A 21714-nucleotide genomic window follows, 5' to 3' on the forward strand; every position below is an offset into this window, starting at 1 on the left:
AACAAAAATACTCTCAGCAATAGGGCTGGGATTTTTATGTGTTATGGTTGCTAGCTCGTCATGTATTTACAGATGTGGAAAGTATCTTCATGACTTGGGAAGTTTGGCAACCTATGCCCAAAAACATAGATTTATATGTATGTACATACATATATCTCTCTCTCTCTCTCTGCATTTTTTTTTGTTTTTGTTTTTTTAGATTTGGAATCTTGTAGTTTAATTTATTCCAAGGATTTTTAAATTATTTTTGCTTTCACTTGATTTATCTACACCCCTTGAGTAACTTCCCCCTCACACAAAAACTGAAAATTCTCGATCAACCTTTCCCCGAGATGAAATACACACTTTCATTCGCATAAAATGGCACATATTCCAACTATAATAATATACCGCGTGAGGCACCTAAAAGTACCACCTGAAATAGCGAAGAAACCAGAAACAGTAGCGATGTGAGGTTTGCGGGAAACAATAATATCAAATGGGGCTCGTAAATCGGAGGTATGGGGTGGGTCGAAAAATATCGACAAATGGGGCATCTGGAGCAAAGTCATATTTTTTTTAATGGAACGATATACAATAACATGCATAATATAATAGAGCACACGTAAAGAAACACAACGCCGTTGGTCTCATGCATCTACTGCACATAGGAACGAAGATATGGCCATGTGAAAATATGTAAACAAACTAACAAGTGGTCCACTTGACCGTCAGTATCACGGCATGTACAAGTATGAGATGTCGGAAGCCATTGGACAAGAGGAAGACAGAACGTGTTAAAGGAAGAAAAAATACAGTAGACATCGTCAGCACCATGTATTTGACAGTGTTACAGCATAATGAAAATGACCATGACAGTATGTCGAAGAACCACAGCGTAAGAAGCGAAAACCTGTCCAAGTGTGTGTTCATAGTGGTGGCCATCAGCTGCGATACAGGCAACGAGGCGCCCACGCAAAGATCGTTGCACAGAATGTAGCATCTCGTAGGGAATGTCCCTACACGCCGAAGTAATGCGGTGTTGCATATCCTCTGGAGTTGTTGGCACATCCCGGTAGACAATGTCCTTCAGCTTTCCCCACAGGAAAAAGTCTAACGGTGGCAAATCTGGGGAATGAGCCGGCCATTTGACAGGCCCTCCACGTCCAATCCGATTTGGAAATGTATTTTCCACACATGCTGTAGCGCATCTTGCACTGTGAGCTGGGCACCTGTCATGTTTGGTACCACATTGCCTCCTTGTCTGAAGTGGTATGTCCTGCAATAGTACAGGCAGTTGCAGTTCATGTTGTAAAAACTGTATGTACCGGTCAGCATTCAGTGTCCCTTGTATAAAAAAAGGGCCAATGAGATGTTCACCCACTATACCACACCACACGTTCACACTCCATGGGCGCTGGCGTTCCACTTGGCGAAGCCAATGTGGATTTGTCACCGACCAATAGTACATGTTCCTTAGGTTGACATTTCCATGATTGGTAAAAGTTGCCTCGTCAGTGAAGAGGATACGTGACAAATCGGGTGTGTCGTGTCGTAACATCCATGTGCAAAACGAACACGGTCCACAAAATCATTCCCGTGAAGTTCCTGATGGAGGGAGATATGATATGGGTGAAACTTGTGTGTGTGCAGAATGCGCAATACACTTCGCTGACTCATCCCAGCATCCCTGGCAATTTCACGGGAGCAACAGCGGCGAGAACTTTTGTTGCACCTGACTCACCTGTAGTTGGCTTGTTCCGCACACGTGCTCGTGGTGTTGCACTTCCGATGTCTCTTTGATTTGATTTGATTTGGTGTTTTAAGTCCACTTTATGCACAGTAAGGCTAATCGGGACTGGACCTACAGTTTAAAGTGGTTCCGATGTCTCTTAATTTAATAAATAACTTACCAAACTGACGTCAAGATGGCTGTCGTCTGTCCGGATATCTCTCTGCGTACACACGGTAGGCTTCTGAGCCATTCTTTCGGCATTCCCCATAAATCAGGATCATGTCCGCTTTTTCTATGTTTGTGAACACCATAATCTTCGCTCTTACCACTACGACTGCTTGCTATGAACTAACACGATCTCGTGGACCTGCTATGAAAACTTGCTCTGCGTAAAGGCAGTTCTGTCAGGCACCTGAGAAGTCTTACATGCAGTGGTACTGACGGTCAAGTGGGCCACTTGTTAGTTTGTTTACATATTTTCACATGGCCATATCTTCGTTCCTATGTGCAGTAGATGCATGAGACCAACGGCGTTGTGTTTCTCTGTGTGTGCTCTATTATATTATGCATGTTATTGTATATCGTTCCATTAAAAAAAATATGACTTTGCTCCAGATGCCCCATTTGTCGATATTTTTCGACCCACCCCATACCTCCGATTTACGAGCCCCATTTGATATTATTGTTTCCCGCAAACCTCACATCGCTACTGTTTCTGGTTTCTTCGCTATTTCAGGTGGTACTTTTAGGTGCCTCACGCGGTATAATATATGAATACAAGTGTCCAATTTGTGCAAACTTTAAAAATGTAAATGACAGCCTATTGTATGCCAATAAAACCTTGTACCCAGGAAAGCCATCTATTTTGACTGACACAAGCTGAGAAACTTTAATACACTTACTTCATAAATAGCTACATCTACAAAGTTTAGAATGTGCTGAATAAGACTGAAAATGTTTAAAATATGCTCAATCATGAAGAAATTGCCAAATGTGCATACATATTGCCGTAACGAAGAAAATTAATTTAGTTTTTCATAACATGCAGTTTTATGTGCTTCAGGAACGTTGTCCTTAGAACAAAAAGTATATCCACACTCATGAAAATCCTTACCCTGCTCATCAGTATAGAATGTGAGTTGAACACTTGTACTTAATTAGCATGTTGGGAGAAAGACAAAACTTTAAACTATTGATAAGAAAAGGTACCAAAAAATGTAACTTTTTATCATTTCTCACATTATGTTTAAGACGAAAGTAAATGTTTTATTTAGAAATGAACTGTAATTTAATACACTATTTTTTCTCTCCCTCTCTCTCTACCTCCATTTCTTCCTTTTCTTACAAACCACTAAGCTAATTACAGAAACCTACAACAATAAAAAGTAATTTCTGAAAGCTTTACAAGTTGGCAAGGGTATAGGTAAAAAACTACTGACTCAACAGACCAAAATACCAAAAGAACTGACAAGTTTCATTACAGTTTATAGATAAAATAGTATTGAAAGTGGGATTTCATTTTGGGGCATTCCACGAAAAGTGGTCCTACTCTAAGCAAATAACAAAATGAATTAACCTGAAGATAATTAGTTTTTAACTGCATTAAGGTTTGTGAATCTATACATTCTTCAAGCGCCACCAACATAACACATTTTTTAAAATGCTTTTCATGCATTCAAGCTATATTATCATACTCAAGGCTTTTTTTTTTTTTTTTTTTCCATGTGTTGGCACCACAAAGTACTTCATATCATTATGAATATTTTAATCCAATCTCATATCCAGACCCTTACATTTTGTGTGTGAAATGTCAGTCACACGTAATGCAGGAATGCTCCATTTAAGGCAAAGAGTGGCAGTTTTGCACCAGGTATGCATTTTTAATATCACCAGAATGGGCAATGCTAAAAGAAACCTATTGTACAAGACTGAATTTCTCATGTTGCAAGTGGAAGCAGTTTTTTAAGTGGATTCTTAAGCTAGATACGACCTGTAAAAAATATGATGATGAATAAGCATTTACAGAATCTCATGTATTCCTTATGGAGAAGAAACATCATGTTACGGCTAATCAAATTTAAGTTTCAACTTTTCCCACCTCAAACAAAATCTTCAACCTGTCTTATTCCCATCCATGTGTTTTTCTATGCCATCGGAAATTTGATATTCCCAAGAGAACAAGTAAAATAAGCGTAATATTAAGTTTCTCCCCCTCCTACAATCATCCAGCGCACAGAACTCTCCTTCTCTAGCTCCCTGCAGGGGGTAGGTGAGGGTAGGAGAGGGGTGGTTTAGGGTCTTTCTAGAAAGACTGGACACTGAAACTGTTCCTCGTGGTCTTAAAGATATCATTATCTCGCATTGAACATCCCTATAGCCAGTCATGACAGATCTTTTCACTGACTACAAAACTAATATTTTTATGAAGAACCACTAAGGTTTTCATTATTGTACCATGTGTTTTCATTTTGTAGTACAAAAAAATTCAAGGGAAATGCACTGTTAACAAAGCTGATGTGGTACCATAACACAGTGAACAGCATAAGAGGAACCACAGAAGAAACCATGGCCCTCAAACTGTAATATTTAATTTTTCCGCCATTTATGGAAAACCAAAGCTCCACATGAAACAATAAGTGACACATGTCACTTGAAGACCAACTAATTGAATGCAGACTTATTCACCATGTCATGATGCTACAGCATGAAACCTTGAATTTCAACGGTTTATTGAAAAGCAACATGTGCCTAAAGATGTGTTTCGTATGATTTCTGCATAACGGTTATTACTACACAGGAAGAAGGAATAAAAACAATGTATTATCTTAGTTATTTAACTGAAAAATGCATGTCATCACTGGTAAGTCATTCTGTATACCCCAATGACGAAAATTAACAAAATCAGAAATGCTAGTCACTAACACAAAAAATATGGACTTACTGGAAATTTTTAACAAAAACCTGATTAATTACAGATCGGAATGTAGAAAATGACTTTTACTAACTTCTTCTTTTTCTATTTTTTGTCCCTGTCAGCATTATCTTGTCGACTTTGGACATCGTTATTGTTTTTTATTTGTTTTAATGTTTTCTTCTAAGGTTGATAGTTAGTCTCACAAATTAATCGGAATCACAAATATATAACAATTATTATAAATAATTCACTTTTTTGTCCATTTTGCAGTTTCTTAAAAATCACTTTATATTTCAAGTCTAGATTTTCGAGAATATGCATACAGCATCCATATTAATGAAGGGGATAAATCTGTTAAAATGGATGAGAGTGATATTGAAAATGGAATTTTTAAACGTTGTAAACCTTTGTAGAGTATGATTTGTTGATCTGAAAAGATTGGACATTCCAGAATTATATGTTGAGCATCAGGATTATTATTGCCACATTTACAATTTTATTAAGTTTTAAATTTTATTTTTGCTAAATGTGCTGGTTACTATTGTCCACTCTTGAGTTGGTTACAAACAGGTAACTAAATGTGCTGGTTACTATTGTCCACTCTTGAGTTGGTTACAAACAGGTAACTAAGTACACAAATGCCGTAGCCTGGATACAAAGTGGATCAATCAGTGACTATTGCCAGAACACACACACACACACACACACACACAGAAATCAATAGTCACCTTCAACTGCATACTCAGTATATCTAAATGAGCAGTGATTGGAAAAATTCACATGAATAATCTGAAGCCAGGTACAACATCTCTATACTACAGCTAACATAGCTAATCTTCATTTACATCTTGCATAAATTGACTGATCCTGCAAATATGTGCATGCTCTGATGGTTTAATTCCACCAGAAAAGTTTTGATGTTCTCTCTTCTGTTCCTATATATGAGTCACATATTTCCCAGAGAGAGATTGCAACTGTCCTTCCCTGTTCCTTTCCTTCCAAGAGGTAACAAAAATTCAATGAAAATTCAACAGTTGCATATCTCTCTTTACATTTTGTATTTTTGTTGCTTTACATCGCATTTCCACCGCTTTTGGCTTTTCGCGATGATGAGGATGAGTGATAACTTGTGGAGCAACAGCCCGTTGAAGGTCCAGGTCTACCTACCGACTGCTGGCCTCCCTCCCACCATGCTTTTAGTCCATTGCTAGACCAATAGCCTAATTAGGAATAGTTGGCAACTACGTTTTTGTGTAACTTTTACTTAATTTTCTATAATAAACTGTGTCAATTTTCAACCATATTTAGCATGATTGTAGTTACATTTTGTGCTTTTTCTATTCACTATGGTTTGTTCTGCAAGGGGATAACTTGAGTAAATTACTTTTTTCTTCTTCTTCCTCTAATTTCGCCAGTATCAAGATGAATGTCAACATTGTACGTCCAGTGAAAAACCTAGAAATTCTATCCAAAATAAAAAAAAATCTTCAACTCTACAATGAACAGCTCATAAAATATGACCCCTTTTAAAACATTTTCATTTATTTGAAAAGCTACTCAGAGGGTTAAAATTACTGATTTGAGGGCACCCCTACAAATTAATTATGGCTTAGCATTTTAAAAGAACAGGGATTTCATTTAAAAGTATTTATCTAACCTCCAGATCTCCACAGGTTTGGCACATTTTTTTCCTTATTGAGCACAAAGCTAATGTGTTTATGACAATTAAAATATGTTTTCATTATTTTACAAAAACATTTAATGTAAAATATTCCAAATTAAAAATAATAATTTTGAGAACAAAATATAATTACTGGAAGGTTCAACTTGTCTTTTCTGTAATTTTGTGGATAATACAAGTTATAAATCAACTTTTTAATTTCTCAATACTTTTCTGTACTGTTTCTACATACATTTTTCTTATTCGCTTCTCGCACTGAGCAATGCACTCCTAGGACAAGTTTTGCTATGTTTTACATTAGCTGCAATCGAAAATTGCAAGCATTGGAAGGAGTCTAAAACATGTGACAACTTTTAGTGACTCTTTTATTGTGTCCATGTTGTGCATTCCTCAGCAGCTTTTGGGTATCCCCCAAAATGCAGTAATAAAAACAAAAAAGTTGCACATATTGCTGTACTTGTATTTTTGTTCTTAGTGTTATTTCTCTGCCATTTTTGGCTAATAGCGACCAGGAGAATGAGTGATGAGATGAAACTGATGAAAGGACACTCCCAAAGAACACCCATGATCATTCTTGGACTCAAACCTGGGAACTTTGTAGGCAAGTGTTCAGCCACCAGGGTCTCGCTTATCCCACACCGTATTGAGCACCTTCGCCTATTGCCATAAATGTTATCGTTGTTAGGTTAGATACACAGTCCAACAATTAAGTAATGAGACTGATTCTATCTGTGAATTAACGCATTCATGATGTAGTGTGGTCCGTAACCCACAACCTGGCAAGACCTCATGAACATGCTGGGAATTATGCTGCCATGTCGTGAGGGGGGGGGGTGTAAGGGGTGTCGTCACGTAATAGCTATGGAGCAGCGAGTGAACATCAAGTTTCATGAAAGTTCATGACAACAGAGCATTTTCACTACAGTTCTTGTATGAACGCACTAAATGGAATCACTAAATGTACCAAGAGGCAAGAAAATGCAGCTCCAAAAGGCAAGGGTGAAGACAATGTTGTGTTTTTTAACGACAGAAAATGCATTATTCATAATGTAATTGTTCCAGAGGGTGAAAGTGTAATTGATTGTTACTATCGTCGTGCTCTGAATGATTATGGAAGAGAACTGAACGTATCAGACCTCAGTATCCTGAACCGGGCAGTTGGTTCTTGCTCCACGACCCACAGAGCAGTAGTTGTCTATGTATTCCTAGTCCAAAAACAAATGAGTGTGTTGAATCATCATCTCTACTCCCCAGGTTTATCCTCCTGTAATTATTTCCCGTTCCCGAAAGTCAAGCTGCTGCTGAAATTATGCAGTTTTGATGAACACAGGACCATCAAACAGGTTGCGACGTCCAATCTTCAAGTCATACCACATGAAGACCTGGAGATGTCGTATTGATCATTGGCCAACCGTGCAAATTGATGTATTGTTGAAGGAGGAATGTACTTTGAGTAATAAACAGGCAATGTTCAATTATTTTGTTTCCCTTTCATCTGATAAATGACTGTCTCATTACTTAATTGTCCGACTGTGGATATTAGGTTTAGGGCTCTTAGCATAATAATACCTTTTTGGTCAAGCCTTGAAAAATTGCAGACCTCACCACTTCCGAATTCATGAAACTCTCAGAGTTAGTAGTATTTGAGGAGCAAAGAATATTAGCACAATAACAGCCAACAGCGATGCATACTTTTTGTATAGTAGGGTTGCCAACTTAGGGAAAAAGTGAAAAATTTGACACACTGTGCCGAAGATAAAATATCATAAGTGTTACTGCAGGTAAGCTAGAATCTTCATGTTGGGCTCATTTTAAAGCTAAAGGATTGTTCTTTTAATAAAAAATAAACTTCTTTACCTTCAATCAAATTTTTATGTCAAGGTCATATCATATGACCTTTGACCTTCAAAATTCTCAAAACTGTATTTTTTTAAACTAATACATATGGTGCATTAAGATGTTGTCTATAAATGACAGAAATATCATCTTGGGATGGCATTGGGAACAGGAGCTATGATAGTCACTGTCCACTGGTGCAGTGGACTTAGGCAGTTGTTGCACTGAAGGTATCCAAGAAGCAAGTTCAGACATGCTCAGTCACTTTGTTCTCAGTGCAGCTACAGTCTTTCAAGCAGTGAGAGATGTCCTGTGCCTGTGTGCTTATTAACATTTCGTCTTGTAAGTGTGTGTGTGGATCCGTTTGCAGTAGATTACAATGGATAAGAACTATTATGTACCTACAGAGTGCTGTAACCCCTTTCATATTGAAGAACATACCAGAAGCAGAAAACAATTAAGAAAAGTTCTCTCATGGATGGTAGAAAAGCTGCCACACCTGCAGATTGGATACAAGATATGTGATGCTTGTAAAAAACAAATTCCAATCAGAACCAGAAACAGAGTGAGTGGTGAAGACACAATGGTTAGAGAACAAAGACAAATTGATAATGGTAGTGATAAGGAAGTGGAGAAGTTCCACAGGGATGTCTCCACTCAGGGATTAAATGAAAGCTTACAAAGTGTTGGGAGAATCACCCATCAAACAGAAAAAAATGAAATCAACAGGTTATAGCAAAAGCAAAATAAAGATGATTACAGAAGCAGTACAAAACAAAATATTCCAACTGCCAGCAGCAGAAGAACAGGTTGCAGAAAACAAAAGTACTGATGGAAAAATATTGGAGGAGTTAAAAGAAAAGTTTGAAAAATGTACAGAAAGAATTGCTAAAATGCAAATCTTGACTATACTTCCTATTGATTGGAGTATTGGAAGAATTAAGAATGAACGAAAGTGCAACAAATCACATGATATGAACTTAAAAAAAGCTAGTGAGGGAATGTGGAGTAATATCATCACCAAATCCTAAACCTGGGAGAGGTTTGAATCCAGGAATACCTATGACACAAAAAGAACTTGTTGTGAAAAGGTTTTCTACAGACATAAGAAGAAGTGAAAAACACCACACCAGTGTCCCCCTTTGAATGCAGTTCGTGGTTTTGTGACGTGTGTTCATGGTCGATGTTTGTCAAAGTTCTTATGAGGTTGTTATCAGTTTTCTTCATAGTCCTTCTCCATCATATATATATATATATATATATATATATATATATATATATATACACACACACACACACACACACACACATACATACATACATTAGATCCAAGAACTGAAACTGGATGGACATATAAGATCCCAGCTTCAGACACTATAAAGAATGCGGTCTTAGAAAGATCGTTTCGCGGGCTTGCAGCAGACGACAATATGGGGGTGTGTCAGCGAGAACCAATCAGGTCCGCGAATGAGCGAGCCCGGTTGCCACAGCTAGCTCGCTGCACCCTTCTGGAAGGGTGAGTGACCTCTGCCTTTTGTAAGTGAGCGCGCTTGTGCTCAAAATATAATACGTGTTCGAGATGGAAATGTTGATACCTGTGTTTGTTGTGGTGTTAGTGTTTGTATTGGTTGTAGGAGGTTTACGTAGTGGAAGAAGTATACGGTCAGATGCGAGGGAATTGGTGGTGAATGTGTATAATTTTTTTCAGTCAGAATTTGACGCGTGCAGAAGAAACGAACCATTTATTTCAGTAAGTTTGGTGATGGCCAGAGCGTGTAAAGCCTCGGCCTGTTTGTTCGGCTGAGAAGCAGACGACACGAGAGTATCGGCAACAGTGTGCGAGCGACGTCTGCTGTTAGCCCGCGAAACGCTCTTTCTAAGGCCTCCTACATTATAACACCTCAGAAGAGAAGATGAGGAATAGGAAATGTCAGTAATCTGCATTATACATAATGTTATTTGTTATTATTATTGTGTACTTTTGAAAAATGTAAACATGTGCATCCTTCCCAGTGTTTGTATCTCACTCAGTCAATGCAAAGTAACACTTTTCCGTTAATCTTATAAATTTCAGCAGCTCCTGTTCCCAATGCCATCCCGAGATGATATTTCTGTCACTTATAGACAACATCTTAATGCACCATATGTATTAGTTTCAAAAAGAGAGTTTTGAAAATTTTCAAGGTCAAAGTTCATATGATATGACCTTGACAAAAATTTCTTTGAAGGTAAAGAAGTTTATTTTTTTTTATTAAAAGAACAATCTCTTAGCTTTAAAATGAGTCCAACATGAAGATTCTAGCTTCCCTGCAACAACAGTTATGATTTTTTTTTCTTCGGTCCAGTCTGTCAAATTTTTCCACTTTTCCCTAAGTTGGCAGCCCTGCTACACAAAAAGTATACATCTCTGTTGGCTGCTATTGTGCAAATATTATTGCTTCCTCGAATACTACTAACTCTCACATTTTCATGCAATTCGGAAATTGTTAGGTCGGAGACTGTGAGATTTGGCATGGAATGGCCCAATAAGTGAGACCCCAGGCACCAAGTCGGAATCACAAATTGCAATCATCAAAACAAAAAATACAGACTTTATTGCCCATTGAAGAAAACCAACAAAATACAGAGCAAAATGAAACAACCTACTTTTACTGACCATTTTCCACCTCAGATAGTGTGTTGTAATTTAAGTGTCATATCTTAATGTGTACCAAAAAAACAAAGTTTAATTTTGGAGAAATGACATGCTAATTGCTGTCGCATGGTGCAGGTAAATATGAATCAGCTGTCCAAATGACCTTACAGATAGGGTGACCAGACACATATAGTGCTCGTCCCCAAAGAAACCTCACTTTACTTCAAAGAAAGTTCCGAAAGATCAGTTTTCCCCCTAACAACCACATGTCAGGTCCACGTGCAGTGCAATAAATCGTCCCCTGAAACCTTTCCCACCAATAGCGTCCCTCCAAGAAATGACAGCTCTCAAGTCCACGTGGACTAAATGAGATGTTGCTAATTCAGTTTCTTTAGAGATTTCTAAACGCGAGGTTGCGGTTCTCTATCTTTGCTAGGTTGTGTTATTGTGTTTTGCTATTTTTTTATATATAATATAAAGACCTTGGGAGTAAATCGTTACAGTGAATGAATGGATGTCTAAACACTGCAGGCAAAAGTGACAACAGCGCTTTGCCGAAAAACAGGTGGTGGCTCGAAACCAGATACGGGTCCGGTCGGCTTCCTCTGCGGTTATGTCAAAGATGCCGAACTGGTGATACGTTCAGGACTTGGGGTATACATTTAATCTACTGTACTTTGAAGCACAGCATTTTACTCTTTTTACAACTCTTGGATGTTAGAATGCAATATCACCATAAGTGAATGCAAATGTAATAAGTAAGCTTCGCTTTAACTTATTTCCAAACCAAATGTAAATTTTAGGTAGTTTAAATTGGGTCAAAAAATATGATTTTAATGCCACGAACATTTCTAGGACTCTTTCAACAGCAGAGAAAAGTGATATTACACTTACGGTAAGTCTTACCTAATATTAGTTTCTTCCATCTTTAAATGCTGGATATTTTCTTGCAAGATCATTGATGAATTTACACTTTCGCGTCGTTATTTCATAAAAGTAAATATGTCTTAATAACAATAATTATCACTACGCGTTTTTGTATCGCGTATGAATAAGTAAAAAACAAACTGGCCGACCTCTGTGGCAAAGTGGTTATCACACCTTGCCACAACGTCAGAGGTCCCGGGTTCGAATCCCAGCCAGGGCATGGGTGTTCTTTGTGAGTGTCCCTTCGTCAAAATCATCATATCATCGCTCATCCTCATCTCCGCGATTAGCCAAAAGTGGCAGAAAAGCTAATAAAATAAACCATAACAATCAATCAAAAAGGAACTGGTCAAATTACATGTGTTTCACAAGTCTCATATTGTGAAGCAACGAGTTAGAATAATACATACTGAGTAGCAAGTGTGAGGGACAGAACGTTTTTTGGTCGGGACGGGATTTTTTTTAAATATGAAAATTAAATGGGATAATAAGATACTGATGTATCTTATTACCCTTTCTGAATGATGACATCGACTTTGATTTCTCATCATTGCAAGCAGAACAGTCAGTAATCTCATGAGGATCAGGAAGATAGTGAAACAGATACTATTATGCCAGAACGATACTATGACAGTGGGATGAGTTACTAAAATGAAAGAAGACAGCTGCATAATCAAGTTCCTCAAAGAATTTTTGGGTACTTTTAATTGACCTCCTTACGAAGACATACAAAGTGTACATAAAAAATTTATCTTGTGTTGCCCTATATCTTTAAACTGAAATGGACCATTTACTTTAAGCTGCTCAGACCTAGTTCGAATTCAAACATTATATGCAGAGAAGAAAAAGGACCTTATAAAGTCACAAATATGTTTTTCTTGTTTTGTCTTTGTTCATTTACCATAAACCTATCGGAAATAAGCATTTGAAGATGTCAGTTGATTTTGCTTTGAAAATATAGAGCTGTATAAAAACTTTTGCCATTAAATTTATTTTCTTGAATTTTCATTCCTTTCTAGTAAAAAAATATTAAAAAACAATATGCACCAAAATTTTATGGGTAAATAAGATACACATGTTCCATGTATCTTTTTACTCCAGCCAGTGTAATAGATGGAATGCATAGAAATACACAGCTTGTTTCTATTACCCCTATTGAGGTAACAAGGTGGAAAAAAAATTGTAAATTATTTTATATTTTTTGTGTGCTCTTTTTATTGCAGAATTGAGCTCTTTTTCTGGGTACATTGGGTTACCAACTATGCAAGAAAAAAATATCAATGCTAGAAATTTAAAAGTGTTAGCTATGTTAATTTTTCATGTTTCTTATTACCCCACTCTCCCCTATACCTCGTAATTTAAGGTGGGAGTGATGTGAACAGCACCATGCCCCTGGCTGCCTTTACCCCCCACCCCCAGTTTTTCCTCCAGGTACCCACTTTATACGATGTTGGGTGGGCACCAGAGCTACTTGAACAGGTGGGAAAAATCCCGGTTCTCCCCCACTGGGGATTGAACATGGGTCTCCCATATAATCAGAAGGCCTGAGCTACCACTACTAAACTATTTTAGTTTGTACAAAAGTTTTTTATACCTTAGTAACTTTTCCCCACACACCGAACATTCATGCTGAGAATAATTTTCTTCTTTAAAAATTATGTTTAAAAAATATCCACACAGACAAAGTTAATACCTAGTGTAAAGTTCACGTGTCTATTGCTTTTTGTACAAAAGTTACGTACATTCAGACTTTTTGGACACCCTGTATTTATATCTTCTATTTGTTGTGTGTGGGGGTAAAATCGTTGAAGAAAATTGTGAAGCCAAGCATTAGTTTATGTACGTGTCCCAGTTACATGTATCTATTGTGAGCAAAGTAAAGCCTTAAGATGCTGGTTTTACTTTCTTTCTATCTAGAAAGAGAGTTACCAGATACTAGAGTTCTATCACCTTCAGAAGGATGGTTTGTATTTGTATTATTTTACATAACTTCCCCTGCGGTCATATCATTGTAATAACTTGGGGTCATCAGTAACTGAACTGTCGAGACATGATTGCTAAATCACCACCACTACTCAAGGAAATCTCTTATCACCTAGAAACTGCAAATTGCAGGGACTTGACAGCAGATTAATCACAATGATAATCTAGAATAGAGTCCACATGGGACCACTTTTCCTCGTTCGCACTCCTTCCAGTCTCCCACCCTTCAGGGTCCTATGCTTGAGCATAAAAATGGAATATCATTTTCATGTGACAATAATCGTAGGTACGTAAGTAAGTACGTGTGTGCATGCGCGCACACACACACACACATATACATAAATTAACTGCCTTAGTAGTTTCAGTCCACAATCGTCTACTTAATTTTCATGTATCATTGTGTATTGGTAAGATAGACTAAACTACATTTTAACATTGAGATGATGACTAAGTTCACGTAAGTTTCAATTTCATTGCATTTTTCACTTCACTGTTCATATTTGAGGGCCCATTACCACAGACAAATTACAGCTATATGTGTACTACTGGGCTTCAAGTGTATAAAATACACTCCGTTACAATACAAGTGTGCATTGATAAAAATGTGTATAAACTTGGCTTTTGAAATGTGAGTTTTAAAAACAGCTGCAAATAGCTTCAAAACAAGACCAAGATCATATTTGTAGGACTATCCAATACTAAGAAAAAGATGTTTCACAAAATTGATAAGTTTTTTTTGGCCAATTTAAAAAATCTGAAAACTAAGAATTGTATTTAAAACCATTCTACCTTCACTGTATTTAAATTTCATTAAGATTGAACTACAATTTTTCTATTTATAGAATTTCAGAGAGCGGTCATTTGGAAAACAGCAAAAAACTGGCACTTTCTTCATTCTCACAACGATAAAAAATCAAAGACAAACTTGGAAAATAAAATTAGTTACCATAGCTTAACGCAGAATTAAATAAGCTAAATTTTGGTGTAACTTGTTTTTATGTACGTTTAGTGGTGAATTATTATTTGGAGTCCAAACTCGAGTATCCATAATTTTTAATCCGATAGTAAAGAAAATGCACATGGTAATGTACAGTTTTTGGACAAAAAGGCATAATGCAAAGGGTATACCTAATAATAATATTCAGGATTGCCCCTTTCGATCCAATTATGACCACAAGGGCCAACTTGTTTCCAAAGTGATGATGATCAAATATTCAATAACCAGGTAAGAAGGCAAGTTGCCTATGAGGAAGTTATGATTCCACTGAGGATTCTGATGAAAAGACTATGTTTGTACTCCGAGACACAAACCCCCTATATGGCAGTGTACAGTATTGATTGATATGGAGTTGAGTGGATATGTTTGCTTTAGTAGAGGTTTTAAAGAAAGCAAAAATCGACAATTTGCTGTGTTGGGATAAACCAGAGGGAAGGCAAGAACTGCAGGAACTTTTCATGTGGTGGAGCCAAACAAATAATCCATCCCCCAAAAAACACTGCTTCAGTTTCAAATTATCAGGTTCCTGCAATGATCTATTATGTTAAGTCTTACTACTAATTATCAGTCCTTTATAATTATTCATGCAAATTACTGTGACTAAAATATGTGTGAAATATAATTTCAAGAGAACATTCATATTCCAGGTCAGGCAACGTTATTCTCAGTATGCACTTGTGATGAGGGCTTTAAAATTATGTTTGTTTTGTAAAATTCATCATCAGATCAGCAATCTGATATTAAAGCTCAAGCAAACAAGACTGTATTATGATTTATGTGTAATTGTAGATACTTGTGAAAAAGATGCTTCAAATCAATGGTAAATACGTATAAGCCAATTTAAGGAAAAACTTCTTGTAATTGATTGCTAAGACCTGTTACAGTAATTTGTTATTTTTCGTTAAAAGTTTCAAACAGTAAAGAGTATTATGAAAAGAAGACCCTTGTTTTGTGAATGTCATATTAAAGGTTGTTACTTTATGAGCATTCAATTCACAGAATTTCTTGACTTTCATGAACCATGTAAAGGTTTGTCTCTCAATGCATTGATATTACATTATATTACCAGTAAAATATACTGTAGTTTTTGTATTGATTGTACTCAGGGATGCCCATCCCCCCAAAGGTCTATGATGCACTCCCCCCAAGGGTAGAACATTCCCCCAGCCCCTTTATGCCGAATTATATACTTAAATTATTTTGTTGAGACAAAACGATATAATACAGACATATTTAAACACTATATGGTTACTTTAGGTATTATTTACAATATGGGCATTCACATGTATATTTGACACTGAATGTAATTTCGTCATTTTGCACCACTTTTAAAATATCAGACCCAAGATGAATACTGTTTCCACAGTAAGTTCCCCCCCCCCTTCCACACGGATTCTAAAAGCATAAGAGGTGGTGTCTCATTTCAACCCCATTGCCCTGATCACCCACAGGTAGGTAGATAATCTGTACATAATGACCATAACTAGAAATCAATAACAAGTCAATCAAACGAAAGGATCCACCACCATTTTTGTGTGAAGATATATAGAATTGGTAGCTTGACTAAAATCTTGTCCTCCCAAAAAAAATTCCCATGATGCGTCCCCTGTCGGCATCCCCGATTGTAGCTACTTAAAATTATTTATTTATTTATTCAGTTTATATTTGTTTCAAATATCTGCCCCTGCCACTTCCCCCTCCTCCCACATTTCTCCATGTCTCTCTCTCCTCCACTGTGTCTACAACTCAGTTAAGCCCTAATGATATGTATGCCATTATATCCTACTTTCATATTCTCCTAATTAGAGGTTTTCATTCTCTCTCATGCAATTACTTACCTACAAAATTACTGAATAATAGAATCATCCAGAAAAATATAAATCAAAACACAATAGTAACTTATAATTGAACAAAAAACAAATCATATAATTGCCTTACAAGAAAATACTTCTGCTTATCAATTATAATTTTCACTTCTGCCTGTGTACAGGGTGGTACAGCACTCACAGACCAGTTGTATTACCACTGAGGAACTCTTCATTTCACTCAGCACCACTAGCTCCGAAACCACACCCAGCACTAGTGGCACTCTCGACAAACTGTTGACCTTACCTTTTCATGAATTTCCGAGGTAGATTGGGCATCGCAAAATGCCACAGTTGCCACATCTTTAAGAATGGGCATTTCGATAGAACAGTCACGGCCATCCAAAAGGGCCACAAGTGGGCGGGTTTGCATAGGGCCGTTTGCAATGGGGCCACGTATGTTATCGATCCGAGGTCGTTTTGGCAACATCTTGCGTTTGTCCATGAGGATTATCACTACACAGAAAAACACAAGTCACACTTCAAGTCACACTTCCCACACCCTCGGCCACATCACGCTGTCCTGACCTGGCCACCTGAAACAGAAGAGAAAACTCTATGAGACATCAAAAATATTAGAACCCATTACTAACATGTATCAACAGTATAGTGAAGTTTAAAGTTGTAGAGACCAATTCAGGAGTCTTATGATGCCAAATTCTCAAGGAAATGATGAAAGTATATAACATACACAAAAAAGCAGAATTCTTATAAAAATGATACAATTTAATATTCTTTATACAGAAATATAATATTGGTTTGAGCACAATTTTGTATAAAATGATTGTAATGTACATTCCACCATACCTAAATATTCACTGTAATTTAAAATTTCTGCTCTGCACTCAAATATCAGCACTGGTAAAGTATTAGTATAAACATTTTTACTTTAATATTGGACTGTCTTACAAAATAATGACCAAAGTTCCTGTGCTGTATTACAATAAAAATTATTACAATATTATTGTACACTGCCAGGAGTCCCGGGTTAGAATCCTGGCTTGCTTAAGCATGTGTTCTTTGAGAGTGTCCCATTATCAATTTCATTATATGATCGCTCATCCTCATCTTCGTCATTAGCAAAAAGTGGAAGTAAAACAAACCAAACAATCAACATTATTACTGGGTATTAATGAACGTATTACACTTGGGGGGAGGAGTCAACTATAAAAATAGGGCGCAGGTGACTTACGTTCATAGCTACAAGCAATCAAGATAAATGATATTTCATAAAATAAAATAAAAACTTTGAAAAAAACCTGGATAAACCTGTCATGGAATACTATAGTTATCTTAGAACTTCCTGCTACTAATGCCATAAATGAACTCTGAATATCAAAACTACAGAGACTACAGTTCAAAAGACACGTTGTATTGTTTTCAATAAAATTAAATGGAAGAAGCTTCAGTTCAAGCTGACACACAAGTGACAATATACTTTTTATTGAGTGTTAGTCTGTGGACATCTTGATGTTTGCCACTACGCAAAGTATCAGCGTAATATCATAGCATTTTGACCTACAATGTTACACGTATAATATTCAAGATAACTGCATTGGTTGAGGATTTCTAGGGGTACGCTCAACACCCAACACATCTGGCCTGACACAGCAAGGAGAGAAGCACAATTCATGTTGAAACCGTTCCGGCATGTAAACAACATGACTCAGTGTGCTTACCCGATTCCCCGCGCTCTCCGCTATCCCTTCACAACAGCTGTAGGTAAAGACGCGAAAATTTAATAATGCATGTTCGATAAGCTGGTTCGCTTTGCGCATGGAATTTAGTTTCATTTTTTTTAATCGCACTCCGCACAACGTATCAATTACTTAGTAAATCGGCTCGTTATCAATTCGAAAGTTACGTCACTTACGAAGTCTCGTGAACAGATATAAGACTAAGAACATTGCCGGAAAGAAATAATGAGGGAGGGGCATTGTTACGTTAATGGGCTGCAATGAACCCAATTACGACCTTTGTGCCATTACTTGCCTTAGGGCTACGGTTAGATTTCCCCTGAAAAAACCGCCATTTTCATTCGCGGGTGTAGCATTACGCCTTCTAGTGATCAGTGTGCCGCTCACGGAGGGAAAAAATGCGTGTGAAGGAAGTGTTCTTGGTATTGATTGGCGATTTCTTGAAGTTTCAGTTCATGTGTTTTTGGTGCGTCCTGTCCGCTCGATCGATAGGCTTGGCAGGGAGCGAGCGGTCAACTGTTCGGGAGGGTGAGATCAATAGAAAGCTGGCCGCCACCACTTCAGACGCTGCCCAGCCAATCCTCTCCTCTCACTCTCCGGCGACTCGGAACCAGGGTTTCCACGCTGCGGGAAATTCCCCTACGCGCAGGGAAATTATATGATCGGTACTTTGGCTGCAATTCTAAAGTGAATGCAGTATGTGGTAATGATGACTATTTAGCGACACGAATAAAAATATTTCCTTCTAAGAAGTGGTGGTCACTACTTGGCCGTCAGGACGTTTAAACGTCCCCCCCCCCTTTTCTCATTGTGAATTTCCAGTTTGAATTAATTATTCCGATGTAGTACCAAACTATAAGTTGTTCAACTATTTTAAAAGGCAGTTAATAAATTTAACCAAAAGATGTTAATCAAAATATACTTTTTATTGAGTGTTAGTCTGTGGACATCTTGATGTTTGCTCATTTCTATCCGAAATATTTTCATACAAATAGCCTTATATTGTTTCAGTGTTAAGAGTCTGGACATTTCGGTACTTGTTTCTTTCAGATTTAAGTTTCAAGTTTTTTATAATAAAGAGCTAAATGGGATAAAGAGGGAAATTTCTAACATGGCGAAGGGATTTTTCTCTTCGCGGAGTTGCAACATTGCTGGAAGCAAACTCACTTATCGAGGCAGTCGAGTAAATCACTCGGACGCAGGCACTGAAATAAAGTTTTCATCAACACTGGCGGAAGTTGGGGGTGGGGGAAAAGGCTACCAAGAGCATTTGTAAATACAAGCATACTCAAACACTTTAACTTCATTTATCAAGCCGGCAAAGTAGTACAAACGTTCACTGCAAGGAACAATGCTGCGAAGGGGGAAGGAAACACACACACGATTTTACGTCCTGTCGAAATGCACTGTGGGAAACGCGTTCCTCCTTGAGCAGTTTCGACACTCGCTGACAAGGCCCGAGTCAACGTTCGGTGGATGCAGGCAGTGAAACAGAATTACAACAGCATGTTTCGTACGCATGCAGAGTCACTTTAGGAGCATTGCATGCGACCTTGGGAACTGCGTACTTCAAACGCCAAGAACGGTATGAATGCTAGAGCTCTTCCCCCTTCAGCAGGCGTGTTAAAGAAGAGCTGCACATCGATGCGATACTTTAAGTGCTTGCGCGTGAAATCCGCAGAGAAATCCCAACTAGATCAGTGGCGGATCCAGCAAACATACTTGGAGGGGACAAATTTTATTTGGGTACCTCACACAGCCGGAAACACACTGACCTCCATCGTCTAGTGGTTACTGTGCTCCGTGAAAATATGAAACTGCATTCCATCTACAACGAAATGTTGATTAACAGTTGCTACACCCACATTCATTCTCTCCTCCCACATCACAGATCTAATTTCTGTGCTCTCTTCTTGTTCGTTCTGTCTGAAACACATGCAATAATACTGACTTAACAATATTCGCATTATTACACCAACCGTGTCGGCCGCTAGAGGAAGTAATCACCTTCTCCCCCCCCCCCCTTCCAGCAGCGGATCCTCATCGGAACTTGAGGGTTGAAAAAGTTACCTCGAAATTTTGAAATTCTAATGACACATGTGGTGAACATTATGTATTTTTTTTACATCACCTTGCAACGTTGCTATTTAATATTCTACGTACGACCAGATTTGAAATTTTGAACACAGGAACGAAAGGGAAGAATACCTAATTTGAACGGTAATTTTCATACAATTTTTCGTGAATAGAAATGAATATTTTATATTACAGACATTTGCTGTATTTAGAAACAAACCACGTGCTGAGTGTTTGTAACACATATTTGCTTCTTGCACGTCACTCTGCCTCCAGTGTGCATTTCTCAGAAATAAATTGAACGACTTGTATTTTTAAAGGGTCAAAATTGTGCATGGAATGAAGACAACCGTATGAAATCGAATCGCAATATTTAGTATTTCACATTCACTTCCTTCATTTGTTTAGCTATGCATATCTTTCCTAAGTCGCAAGGCAAAAATTCGTATGAAACATAAATACATGAACTGTCTTCAATGTTAAAACGCAGTTGCAAATAGTAATAATACATTTATAAAAGCATGTTAATTTCTTTCAATGTAGATAATAAAACAATCCATTCCTATATGTAACCAGAAACGCGTACCCAAACTGTGTTGGTGTAATCAAGGGGTCCCCGGTGGAGGTACACAGTGCTTCAACTCCCACTAAAGTGTACGCCCAGGGACGTAAAAGCAAGAACGAAAAGAAAAATAATGCAAAAGATCTTGCAAATATAGGTGTTACGTGTTCAGGAGATTTCCTTCAGCTTTTATTTAAACCTGTACATTATAACCAAGACATCAACAATAAATTAACGTATTTACTGCTTTCTGCAGCTGATTGACAAAATCAGTTGGAAACAAGGAGTGACTTAGTTGAATGAACTCCTGTTGTGGTACTCACCGGTCAGTGTTTGATATGTTTATCCAAATGAATGGAGCGTTATTGATGTATTGATTAATAGTTACATATGCACACGCACGTACTGTGAAGTATCACATAAACACAGCCCCGATGCCAAATCAATTGTTCCACTTGGTATGCAAAGGGAATAATCAAGAGAAATGAATACAGTGCCACCTCTTTTCTACTTCGCTCTCTCTCTCTCGCACGAAATGAAAATATATACTACTGCTCTAGTTTCAGGTAAATATAGATAACGATTTAATGTAGGCTTTCGTGAAATCCATTATTGTTGAACTGGTTGCGGTAGTCAACGATAGGGTTATTACTAGGGCTGCTTAGAGTTTCGAGAACGTTACAACGCGCCACTGCATTTCATATTCTTCCAAATATTAAATGATCACATCTTAACGATGGCAAATAGAAGGAAGTTTCACTATATTTATTTCATCCGCACTGTATTCGCAGAAGGCAAACCGAAATAACTGGTACAAAGATGAATCA

At 37.5% G+C, this 21714-nt stretch overlaps 1 protein-coding gene across 3 annotated transcripts in view; it reads right to left on the minus strand.

The window, feature by feature from the left end:
* The window catches only part of CtBP (C-terminal binding protein), a 111842-nt gene that overhangs the window by 41162 nt on the left and 48966 nt on the right, over positions 1 to 21714 (minus strand). For all 3 annotated transcript variants that reach the window (XM_083126915.1, XM_083126918.1, XM_083126917.1), the window contains exon 2: positions 16800 to 17088. In XM_083126915.1, coding sequence (XP_082983041.1) covers positions 16800 to 16997 — 198 coding nt within the window. In that variant the 5' untranslated portion in view covers positions 16998 to 17088. The remainder of the gene's footprint in view (positions 1 to 16799; positions 17089 to 21714) is intronic.

The sequence above is a fragment of the Lepisma saccharinum genome, chromosome 8 (assembly GCF_977018435.1).
Source record: "Lepisma saccharinum chromosome 8, izLepSacc3.1, whole genome shotgun sequence".
Classification (NCBI taxonomy): domain Eukaryota; kingdom Metazoa; phylum Arthropoda; class Insecta; order Zygentoma; family Lepismatidae; genus Lepisma; species Lepisma saccharinum.